Raw genomic sequence first — 13,217 nt, 5'->3', positions numbered from 1 at the left:
AGTATTTTCCATTTTGCCAAATAACATTCACTATTATCATGTAGTTAGGATTATGTATCTCCCAGAACGTCAAAGTAATCAGGTGGTAATTAAAAAATAAAAACTTCTATCCTAATTCATATATTCAAAAGAATTTCCTAGTCAATCTGACCTTCCTTCAAAAAGATCTAAAAAAGGTAACAAGTCTGCCTGTTCAGAAATCATCCTCATGGGCCAAAACATAAAGAGGGCTCTACATGGATCATCACTTAAATGGAGTGCATGGATGTAATTTACTTATTCTTGCAGATCCTTGTTTATCCTAATAACAAATCTTTATATAGGTTCAAAACTGTTTATGCATAAAAATTTGAACAAATCTTTATATAAGTTCAAAATTGTTTATGTATAAAAATCAAAGGCTACAAAGTTTTCTTCACAAATGTTTTGTAACTAAAGGAGAAAATGCCAAAAAAAACCCACCCAAAAACCAAAACAAAGAAAATAAAACAAACCACCTGTCCTAATAAATTTAATCTCACAGTGTAACGATGCATCTTGATGAGTTAGCTGGCAACAGAAAACTAATTCCCCTAAAAACTATTGAAAGCTAGTAGTTTCAACACAATTTTAATTTGAGGCTTTGATTATGCTTTCCTTAAGAATCTGCAAAGATCTGATTTCATGTTTTAGAGCATGTGAATACAGAGGAAATTGCAGTTGTGACATTCATCTGAGTCAGTAACCATGCACACAGAGGAAAACTGAAGATCGTGCTCTTCAGTTTCAATAACGGATCTGCACCTATTTTCAAGGTAAGATTAGCTTCTCAACAAAAGTAAGGAAAATGATGACTCATCAGCCATGCATGCTATAAGGAGACAGCCTCTACTCTTGGACAGCTCAGGTTTTCCAAACTTACTGTTTTCCTGCACCCTGGCCACGAAGCCTGTGAGAGGTATCTGTGGAGTCAACTGAGGCATAGGGGGAGGGGGTGGAGCAATAGAAACTGGCGATGACAACACAGAATGGGGGAAGTAAAACAGATAAAGGAAAGAAAAGGAAACAAACAAAAAGCAGAAGTCAGTTACAAGGACCACAAACATAAGTATGCAAAGAACAGTTTGTAAATGAAACAAAACAAAACAAGAAACAAAACAAAAACCTGCAGAACCTTCATTTCCCACAAACAAACCTAAAGCTGAGTTGTGCTTAGCCAACTGGTAGTTTTATTAAAAAACAAATACATTTATTTTAATCCTACTGTTATAGTGTTTGGGGAAGATTTAGATTTACCATCACCTTCACTTTTATGCAATGAAAATTTTGAATTCTAAGAAAAGACTTTAACAAAACAGGTAAGAATAAAATACCAATAAAGGTTTCTAGGATACTGTTAGTTTACCTTACCTCTCTAATCCTAACAGGTATGTCTAGCTTAAGGGTAATGCTGTAAATCAGAATTCACATAAACAAAACAAAAATGTTATGGTATAGCTGTTTATTCCATGTATAAATAAATGCATTAGTTATAGGTTTCCTTTAAAAACAGTTCTTATGTATCTATAGCATACATCTAAATTATATATAATATAATCTTATTATATATAACATGCATGTATGTTATAATAAGATTAACTATATAATGTATATTATATAATTACATGATAGTATAAAATCATGATTTATCATGTAAATTGCATGATTTAATAATAAATTATAATGATTATAATTATATAACAATTGTATGATTATATAATATAATCTTATATACAGTAATATAATCTCATTATGTAGCTAAATATATTCTATGTATCAGCTCTCTAGGAAAAAAAAAAGGTTACTATTATTTTTTAAGTTGACAATTTTAAATACATCACTCTTAAATTTACTAGGGAATAAGAATGCTCCATATACCATGTTAATTGTTTACTGAATTTCAAGGGATATTTCAAGGGACCTTCTTCCTTTTGTATCACAAAATTCTGTTTACTGGCAGTCACCAAGAAATGACACTAAATTGACAGGGAAAATTTACTGGCTCCCAAAGATCATTTAATTGAAAGACTGTTTCCATTAATCCAATCTAAAAATTGGTAAGCATAAAAATCTCAAAGAGGTTCAGTGTGTACAAATAAACAACAAAGCAATGTATGTGTATTTATATCCATTGTATGGCTAAAAACAACACTGAATTCACTATGAAATTAGTCCTGGTTCGTTCTGATACTCTGTATATAGAAGTATATACATGTGTGTATATACTTGTATATACATGTGTGTATATAATGTTCCAGTATATACACATTTATATATGATAGTTTTAATAAAGAAAAGATTATATACCTTTTCAATGTAAAAAAAATTTTTTTAAAACTTCCACAAACCTAAAAATTTTAAAAAACAACCCTTAGTAACTAGCCATGCTGGTTAGTACATAAAGAAAAGAAAGGTTATGCTGCAATAATACTAATCATATGCACAGAATATGCACATCAAAACACTAAAAACACTCACATGCTACCACTACAACACCAACAGTAACTCGGGTTGAAGGACAATTGATTTGACAATACATAATCGTATGTTTAAAATGTGAAGCAAATTTGCTTTACAATATCCAAAAATATGGACAATCAGTAATGACAGTGTCTTCTTTGAGGATAAGCAACCAACCCAAGCGGTGTTAAAACAGAACTACACAAACAGGTATCAGGTGAAGAGTCACCAGAAGCCCTATTTGCGGAGTAAACAGTAAATGTCTAAGTGTGGAAAAGAAAAAAAACACAAAGATGAGATCTAAAAATGCAGCATAATATGAAAAAAAAAGGTTCATGAAAGTAGTGAGACTAATGATCAGATTAACTGCGGGATTCTCAGCCACCAGCTACTTTTCTTTACCAAGAGGAGAATAGGGGAAATGTGAGGTAAAATTCTAACGGAACACTTCTCAGGAGCTTGGATGAGAATTTCAGTCTGGAAAAGGGTTCTATAATATAAATTTTGGGATTACTTGTGAATTATGATATTTCTGCTAAAGTGATTTTCAATTCTTAGAAGGCTTTTTGCTTATAACCACAATTAAGTCTTTAAAATTTAACCAAAAAAAAGAGAATTTAGTTCTACTTTAAAACACTTGTTGAAAACATGCATCATAAATAAAAAGAATTTAAAACCCAACTTCCTGTGTAAATATGGAGTGTTCAGTATTTTTTAGGTAACATAAAATAACATGCAGCTCCAGAAAGTAGCCAGAAAAACCACATGAGAAAGCATGTCTGAGTCTATGTCTGGTGATCACTGTTTCAAGCCAATAACAAATACTGAACAACTGGCTCATTTCAGATTTCTCCTGGTTGGATTGAGCATCCTGATATGGAAAGTGAAATTAATGACTACTCACTCTATGCCAAAGTTATTTTCTAATCTTATCAGCCTTTAAACACTGATTGCAGTTAGTGTTGAGATGTGCACTCTGAGGTGAACAGAAAGGATTTATCAAAAGAAAGTCCTCCCCACTGTTATAATTATTAGAGACAGAATAAGCAGACATCAAGAATGGTTTTTAATGGTCTGGAACTTATTTCAGTATAGGTTAAAAAGCTTAAAAGTGATAGCCAGCAATTTTGTTATATTATTGAAAAGAAAAATTGTCACAATATTTTTAATTTTACTGTTATCAAACTGTATCAAACATGCCATTATTTTTAAATTCAGCTTAATTCATTTCAGAGTTTTGCCTCTTTAGTTCTATTTACAGTATACTCAGTGAATCGGAAGTTTTTCAAAGTGATAAGCAATTATTTTTAAAATTATATGATTCAAGGTCTAACTTCTTAAAACAAACATGAAATAACATGGTTTCAATTGTTGTCTATCACTGGCAAGAACAATTTAAAATAATTTCCTTCAAAAGGAGCTCCACTGCTGCGTGCGCCTGCTAAGCACAAGCTTACTTGAATTCTGAGAATAAAGTGGACCTCCATTAACATGAGGCTGAGCAGAAAACTGAGCCGTCACAGAGGGAGTCCGTCTGTATCCACCAGAAGATGTCGAGGAAGTGGTAGAGTTGTGCCGAGAAATCTGCCTGGTCATTGTGCCATACTGGGAACCAGGAGCTGAGCCCGGGGCTGCTGGAAAGCATTAGTCAAAGGCAACCAACAAAGAACTTGAGCATCGCGGGTAACCTCCGATGGCAGAACAGAGAGAAGCAGACTCTCAGCAAGAAACACTTTTTATCACTTTTTAAAGTCCACAGCACAAAATAAAGAGAAAAGTAAAGATACAACACAAATAGCTCTATCTCTGAACTTAAAAAAACTTATAAAAAAGCAGAAAAAACAGATACTGTGTGGAAAGTGCAAAAGTTAAGTATGAAACATTCTTCAGCCTTTTAATTCAGCATAATCCCAAGTGGTATTTTGCTAATAAAATGTATAATCTTTTTCTTTGTTATTTCAGAATGTATAGTTTTTATATGTCAACTGTGTCTCTCCAACAAGATAAGTACCAAATGACAGTCTGAGGTGAAAAGCATTGTTTTTAGATGTGAATACCTTAGTATCTGGATTGTACACTTCTTTTTCATTGGCAAGTCTATAGCAACAGTCTAAGAATCTAGCCAGCCAAACCCGCTTAAATTATAAAGTCTAAACAGGTAAGCTTATTTTCCACATTTACTACTATATTTGACTGTTTACTGTTATTAGCAGTTATTATCAATGCAAATTATAGTGGAATCATTTTTTTAGAGAAGCACAATTTCTAGCTTCAAAGCACCTGTGTCAGATTTGTTGTATATCGCCAAACTTTTAAGAATTCCACACTTTACCCTATCACTTAAATTTCTGTGACTGATAATTTCTGTGACTGATAAAACTGAAAAAAACTTTAAGACTGTAAAATATGGACATTTTAAGGCAGCTTTGGGTAGAAAATCCACTATCTTTCCCCACATATTTGGAGGGCTTTTTTTCCCCCATAGTACATCCAAAGCAATCTTTTCTTTTTAATTTCAAACATATTTAAACTAACTAAAGTATTAACAATACTTAAAATGTTATTCAATGTCATCTTTACCAACATCTTCAAAGTTTAAAATTTTAAAGGTTAATATAAAGTTCAAAGCCTCTAAAGTTAACTATATCTTCCAGGCAACTTCAGGATTTATATCATTCTCCCAAACATCTAATCACGACTGAAGAAATAAAAAGGCAGAATCCTGGTTTCCTTTCATTCAGTCATCTCATTTAACCTCTCCTAGAGGCCATACAAATTATTAGAAAAATCATACAGCAGAGGCTGTTCATTAAAAGAAGTGCTAATATTTAACATTTTGGAGCTCCCAAGCCATGCTATGCTATGCTAAGTCACTTCAGTCGTGTCCGACTCTTAGCGACCCCATGGATTGCAGCCTAACAGGCTCCTCCGTCCATGGGATTTTCCAAGCAAGAGTACTGGAGTGGAGTGCCATTGCCTTCTCCGCCATAGGCAGTCACTAATTAAATCATTCACACACTCATTTTCTAAACAGAGACACACTTTTAAAATAACAGTCTATTCAAATGCCTTTGAGAATGAGTAATTCTGGACAGCTAAGTTTTCCAAGGAGCTTAAGAGGTAATCCTTTAACCATTTTTAATAGAAATCTTAAAATGATTTTTTATATTTCTTTGACTTATATAAAAACTATATAAAATCCAGGTTATTTTTTTTGGTGATTGAAAACCAAATAGACCTATTTATATAGTTCCAAACCAGGCCAATTTTAGAATTTAATTTAGTATTTTATTATGAAATAAGTCATAAAAAGCGTATGTGACTGATGTATATATAATTATATATGCTATGTACATATAAATAATACATATACTAATGTATATATATAACTATTTACAATGGTTATATATAATCTGTTTATATATATAAATATTATTTGTATATTTGATTATACAGGATTATATATTCTGTTGGTTTGCTGTTTTCCTTTTATATTAAGATTCATTCACGTTGATAAGTATATCAATATATCATTCATTTTTTTGCTTTATTTACATACAAACATGCCACAATTACAATTACTTATCCATTCCACTGTTAGACATTTGAATTGCATCTAGATTGTTGCTATTATTATACCACCATTATGAACATTCCTAATTATGGTTCCTCAATTTCTCTGAAAACAGTGGTTCTCAAACACTGATCAGAATTTTATCTTAAGGGTGTATTGTGATACAAGCTGCTTGGCTCCAGTCTCAGTTTCTGAATGAGGAGGTCTGGAATGGGACCTGAGAATTTACATTCCTAACTAGCTCCCACAACAATGATGCTGTTGATCTGGAAATCATATTTCAAAAGCCACTGCTCTAATACAGTGGTGGTTAAACTTTTTGGTCTTTAGGGTCCACTCTAAAATTAGAGAACCTCAAAAAAATTTTATTGAAGTGAGTTACAGGAATAGGTAATTACCATATTAGAAATTAAAACTTATTTATCTTTAAAACACATAAATACACAAATACACATTCCTTTAGCTGTCAAAAATGATGCTATCAAATGTTACGTAGCCTCTGGAAAATTCCACTGTGTCCTTGTACCAGAATGAGAATGAAAATGGCAAACAAGTCTTAGTATTATTATGGAGATAATTCTAACCTCAAAAACGCCAAGAAAGGATTTTGGCAACACCCAGGAGTCACATACCTATATTTTGAGAACCAGTACTCTAGGGGAAATATCTAGAAATTAAATTGATAAATCTAAGGTGAGAAACCTGATTCAACTTAACTGAGTAACAACAAATTACTTTCTAAAGGGAGCATATTAACTAACAAACTCCCCCCAGCAATGCACCTTTCTGTTACTGCGCACCCTCACTGGCATTTGGTACTAGGGGACTTTGACATGTTTACCTATCTAGTAGCTATAAAACAGTATCCACTGGTTTTTATTTTCTGTCTTCCTGATTATTAATTAGGTTGAGGGCATTTATTTTTTCCAGATGAACTTTCTGCCAACAACTTCTATTACTAGGGCCTTTTTTAATTACTTCCTTTTCTTTTGAGTACAAGTGCCAATGTTTTTAAAAGAAGATGCTAGATGGTTTTATTTCACCTGAGCTCCATTATTTGAGACAGTTCTTTATCCATTTCCACCCAAATGCTACTCTGCATTTCTAGGCTGAATGGTTTTATATAGTCTATATTTAGAATTCTTATATGCTCAATCCAGTCTCCCTCGACCTGGGAACAATTTAACTGTATTTTATTGATAAAAAAAACTGTTTTCACTGCACCCTCAGATGCCATAAATCCTCGACTATATCAGAGTCTTACAACTGTGAGCCACAGGAAAACCTCAGAGCACCCCATACATTCTCTTTTCCATTTTTCTTCCTTCACCCCACTCCTTTGACTGTTGTATACACCAGGGAGTTCCAAATCAAGTCTCACTTTAAAAAATACTGCATCACTAATAAAAAAATTTTTTCTGAACAATCACTGCTATAATATTCTTAGAAAGATCTAAACAAAACAAAAGCTTAACCACATTAAATTGGTTATAAACAAGGCAGAGACACATTTGACATCACAGAGAAGTTTCTGTGTAACTTCAGAGGCCTTCCACAAGGAGAAATTAGTGTAAATTAGATTTAATACTTAAAACTCTGTACTACCACCTACCCCCTAATAACTACACAAGCTAACCGTCTGACAGGAGCTGACTATGAACTAGGCACAGTAAGTTAAATCACTCCAGTGGTTATGCAGTCTCACCTATCACAGTGTTCGCAGGGAGGGGAAGTGGAAGAGGTGGTGCTGGTGGAGCTCCAGAAGGAGGAAGGACAGAAATGTTTTCTAATAAAATAGTTTATAATTCAGGTCAGAGTGCAAGAAAGAGAACTAATCATTCTGAAACAGTAAGAAAGTACAATGCTTTGGAAAGAAGAAAAAAAGAGAGAAAGATACCCATATGCAAAGCATATGTTCCAAAGAATAAGAATTTTACAAGGTAAAAAGGTCACTGAGTTCACACTTTCATTAACTATAAAATACACCTGTTTTTATAAGTAGCTTTTTCTCCTTTTTCAACAACATCCTTGAGAAACTAAGAATTTTCCCCAGTTTTGATTATCAAACTCACTTTTCAAATGTATATTTTAACAACAAAAAGTCTTCCTTTCATTTACTAAACAATCAAGGGACTAATCATAGCTCTACTATGATTTCTTAAATTTTTATATAATCTAAAAAGTAAAAGAGCTTTTCTTAGTTTAATCCCACATTACATTCAGAGCATTTTACTGACATATGTATCGAATATCATACATAAAAGCAGGAAGGTCACAACCAGCTATCACCAGAGTTGATACACCTAGCAGCCTACAAGGCAACATCAAGGTTCAGTGATGCATAATTCACATTAAAGACACTGATCTTTCAGTTGAATTATCAACAATTATTGGTTTGCTCTTGAAATAATAATTATCATTCTTGACTAGTAACCAAGTATTTCTGAAGCAAAATGGCCCAAAAGTTATTTAATATGCTTTTTTTATAAGTAAAGAGAAACAGCTGCAAAACTCTAAAAACTCTGAAAACCAATCAAAAATTGTTTTTAAGTGTTAGCTTTCATTCTGGCAACAATCACATAAATTTAATAGTTTCATCTAACGTAACTAAATTGCTTCAGACTTCCATAATAAAGCTCATAAATACTACCACATATGACAATGGATTAGTGGATGACATACCTGGTCCAATGGTGGGTGGTGAGGGTGTAGGCACGGCGATGGGAATGCCAATACTGCTGCTGCCACTGTTCTCTCGGCTGCCACTTCCTCCGCTGCTTCCACTGCAAAAGGGAGAGAAAAACCATGAAAACAGCAATTCTAGGGATTCCTTCAAAAAATATTATCAATTCAAAGCCACCAGATACTGTTATGATGGATGTGTGTGTGGATATATATACACATGCTTACATAGAAAGAAACGTTTTAACTGTCCGATACAAATTTTAACTCTAATACCTGAAGTGGTTTTTGTGTTTGACTTTGTGTTAGTTGCTCAGTTGTGTCCGACTCTTTGTGCCCCCACGGACTGTAGCCCGCCAGGCTTCTCTCTCCAAGGAATTCTCCAGGCAAGAATACTGGAGTGGATTGCCATTTCCTTCTCCAGAGGAACTTCCCAACCCAGGGGTTGAACCCTGGTTTCCTGCATCGCAGGCAGGTTCTTTACTGTTTGAGCTACAGGGAAGTCCATGTGTTTCACTATGTTTCTCCATCTACTGGAAAACCAATATAATCACATAGTACTCAGAACTGTTAAGAGATCACTGAGAAATGAATGACCAATACAATCTCATATACAATGAATCAGCAAGGATTTATTTAAAACCTAGTATAAACAGCAGTAAACAAAGCAGACATGAACTACACTGTCATGGACCTCTTGGCTGAGAATGGGAAAACAGAAGTTAAAAAATAGTGCGATGGAAGCCACAAAAGATGCTATGGAAGTGAATAAAAATGGTAACCAACCTTAGTCTGAAATTAGTATGCAATTTATTAATCTAATTAATCTCTAATTAATCTCAAAGAACAGTAATAAGACAGGGAAACTTTTGGAAAAATAAGCAAATGAGAAAGAAAATAATGAAATTTCACCAAGGAACATTGTAGAATAGTGGATACTATTAAATTTTAACTTCTATGGACTTACTGTCCCTTTAGGTATACAACCTCACACTGACCAGTTTCAGTAATGTAGAGTGGACATGTTGTTCAGTCGCTAAACCATGTCCGACTCTTTGTGACCCCATGGACTGAAGCATGCCAGGCTTCCCTGTCCTTCACTATCTCCCTGAATTTGCTCAAAGGCATGTCCATTGAGTCGGTGATGCTATCTAGCCATCTCATCCTCTGCCACCACCTTCTTCTTTTGTCCTCAATCTTTCCCAGCAGAGTCTTTTCCAATGAGTCAGTTCTTTGCATCAGGTGGCCAAAGTATTAGAGCTTCAGCTTCAGTCTTTCCAATGAATATTCAGGGTTGATTCCTTTTAGGAGTACACATGTACACATATGCAAATATACATATGTACCCATGTAGCCTGAAGCTCCATATTATATTTTTAGAACTCAACATCATTGGTTCAATAGGCCCAGAAACCCAGCAGAGTAATAATCTACACTGTCTAATTTATTTTCTTCAATATGATCCATCTATAATTACACTGTCACATACTAACAGAAGGGGAAAAAATATTTATATAACAAAAAAAGGTCTGATGTGAAGGCCTCCCTCCTCCCAAGCTAGTCAATACTCTGCTTTGTGCCACCACCATATAACAGACAGATGCACTTATGTGCTTGAGCTGAGTAACTGCAGCAGAGACCATATGGACCACAAATCCTAAAGTAATGACTTTACTTTACTATCAACCTGGCCCTTGATAAAATAGTTTGTTGATCCCTATTCTAATAGAACAAGTTCCTGGAAAAAAAAAAACCGTTATCTCACTGGTATATATCCCTAGTATAATGAAGTAACTTAGTTGTTGAATATGATTAAACTATTACTATATCACTACAGAGAAAAATCATACTTTGATGTAATAATTCAATAATAAACATATAAAGAAACAATTTAAAAAACAATTTTGGTCCTCACTGAATTCATACTGTAACTGATACTATAACTGCAGACATCAATATGACAATTTATTTACTAACAGGAATAGTAACAACAAATAACAATTACATAGCATTTAAGAGCTTGGTATACCCTATGGAACTGAATCCTTCAAAATAATTTTACCAAGTTATATCTCTAATAAAACCAACCAAAAATCAAGGGAAAGAGCAGTTCCTTGCCCAAGTTATTAAAAGAGAGGTAAAAATTAAATGAAAAAATTAAACTATACAATAAAGTACTCCCCAAAAAAAGTAGTGACTTTAGGGGGAGGGAAGTAGAAGCAATCACTGGGAAAGGCCTGAAGCGGACTTCTGGGTTGCTGCTACTATTCCATTTTTTCATCTGCGTGATGTTACTTGACTATATTCAGTTTCTATTAATACATCAAGTTTTATATTAATAAATTATCTCCTTTTCTGAAATGCACGTTATGTTCCATATCAAGTTTTTAAAAATCCACTGGGTAGATTCCCTGGTGGCTCAGTGGTAAATAATCCACCTGCCAATGCAGGAGACAGAGGTTCAATCCCTGATCTGCGAAGATCCCACACGCGGCAGGGCAACTAAAAGCCCAGGGCGCCACAGCTACTGAGCCTGTGCTCGAGAGTCTGTGAAGCACAACTGCTATGCCCACGTGCCGCCACCACTAAAGCCCATGCTCTACAACAAGAGAAGCCACAACAATGAAAAGCTTGTGCGCTGCAACTAGAGAGTGGCCCCTGCTCACCTCTACTAGAGAAAAACCCGCATAGCAACGAAGAACCAGCACAAGCCAAAAATTAATAAATTTTTTAAAACAAAGGGGAAAAAAATCCACTGGGTAGTTGATTTCTAGAACTTTTTAAAAAAACAATTTATATAATAATATACTCTGCAGTCTATCAACTCTCCTAAGAAATTCTTCCTCAGAGCTTCAAGTTTAAATCTCATTGGATAGTTTCTGATATTTAACCATTTACCCAAAAAATTTCACAGTGGTTATCTTGATCTTTTTTTCCTAAATGACCATAAAAAAAAAATTCTTTAGTCTTCATCCAAATGTACATATGTACCTTTGTCAAAAAGAAGAAATACTAGCAATCTGCTAGCAGTATAGATACTAAAAAATCTAAAAAAATAGTTAAGTCATGATGTAACTTTACAGAAATGTATACAGTATTATCATCCTCAACCTTACCATCTATGTTAGCATCAGAGGAGCCCTTTACCTATAATTCTACAGGAGTCTGTCACCAATCAATAACATACATTCTCAGCTGTTCAAAGGCTCAATCTAAAAACTTACCTGTGTGTCCTCGGTCTCTGATTTAAAGAAGCCGTCCTGCCTGGACTATGCTGACTTCCCAGCCTTGCAGGACTTGTCATGTAGTCATTAGGAACTGTTGGAGGTTTAACAGGCTCAAGGGTTTTGTAAGGAGTATTTCGTCTAAAGAAGCATAATAGAGAAAGGAGTAATGGATAAGAAAGATAAAATGGTATTTCCCCCCCAAATTTGTGACTATCCCTTTATTACCAAGTATAACACAATTTTTTTTAAATACTAAAGTTTGTTTTTAGAAAATGCTTTAATAGGAACATATGAATTTTGTTACTTTAACAAAAGCTAAAATCTGTTACCTTTTCTTTCTAAAAATAATAGTTATAATTTTTTAAATGCTCAGTAATATGAAACTTTGAAATACATATGATTCCCAACTCAGTAACCCACAAGGCACTGTCCTTATATATTGTGGAAGCTAAATATCTCCTCTGTAGTTTATTCCTACCTCAATACGGGAATATTAATATATGGGCAAGTACATTCTGGCCCCAGTAGTGATGCCATTAATTTCTCAATAAACGATTTAACTTTTCTATTTAACAACTTCATGGTTTTTTTCAGGGGCAAGGGGTTCACAAAATGAAAATTGAAACTAAGAGCCTACAAAAAATGTTGCTTACTGATTCCTGTTACTATAAAGTAATGATTCTACCAATAAATGATTTTAACTTTTCTATTTAACAACTTCATGTTTTTTTTCAGGGGCAAGGGGTTCACAAAATGAAAATTGAAACTAAGAGCCTACAAAAAATGTTGCTTACTGATTCCTGTTACTATAAAGTAACGCTTCTACCACCCCTCCCCCCAAAACAAGGAGTCTATAGTCTACAATAACGTGAATAATCTTTCAGGACTGTCTTACCAAGTATTCAGTATTTGCATTGCATTGAAAATTGGGAAGGAAGAAGGCACAAACTTATCTTTTCTCCTTCTGCACTGGCCTTCTCATAAAGCTACTATAGAATGAAGGGCCCCAAAATGACCAGCAGAAGCACAGTTAGAAGGATTCCCAGTAAAGATTCCCAAGTGTCAGGGGAAGCAGAAATGGGGGAAATGGAAGAACTGCAAGCTACCAAACCAAGTATGCAAAACAGGCCACTTATTCAAAGTTCTGTAATATAAATATTGCAAATACATGTAAAGACAATATATACGGAAACCTCTAGTTATTTCATTTTAATAAATATTTCATTTTAAGGTCAGATTTATATATATATATATAA

The 13,217-nt window shown here is 34.0% G+C and overlaps 1 protein-coding gene across 14 annotated transcripts in view; it reads right to left on the bottom strand.

Moving 5' to 3' along the window:
* ABI1 (abl interactor 1) overlaps window positions 1-13,217 on the bottom strand; it is an 87,773-nt gene that overhangs the window by 9,131 nt on the left and 65,425 nt on the right. For 3 of the 14 annotated variants that reach the window (XM_019972954.2, XM_019972956.2, XM_070802009.1), the window contains 4 exons: window positions 11,959-12,099; window positions 8,735-8,835; window positions 3,936-4,112; window positions 902-988 (listed from right to left, as the gene is read on the bottom strand). In XM_019972954.2, coding sequence (XP_019828513.1) covers window positions 902-988; window positions 3,936-4,112; window positions 8,735-8,835; window positions 11,959-12,099 — 506 coding nt within the window. Of the gene's footprint in view, window positions 1-901; window positions 989-3,935; window positions 4,113-7,757; window positions 7,839-8,734; window positions 8,836-11,958; window positions 12,100-13,217 lie in introns of all 14 variants that reach the window. The other 11 variants (XM_019972955.2, XM_019972957.2, XM_019972959.2 and 8 more) reach the window with 7 other exon arrangements.

The sequence above is a fragment of the Bos indicus genome, chromosome 13 (assembly GCF_029378745.1).
Source record: "Bos indicus isolate NIAB-ARS_2022 breed Sahiwal x Tharparkar chromosome 13, NIAB-ARS_B.indTharparkar_mat_pri_1.0, whole genome shotgun sequence".
NCBI classification, from domain to species: domain Eukaryota; kingdom Metazoa; phylum Chordata; class Mammalia; order Artiodactyla; family Bovidae; genus Bos; species Bos indicus.
The sequence above is the reverse complement of the archived record's forward strand: the minus strand, read 5'-3'. Positions and strand labels throughout refer to the sequence as shown.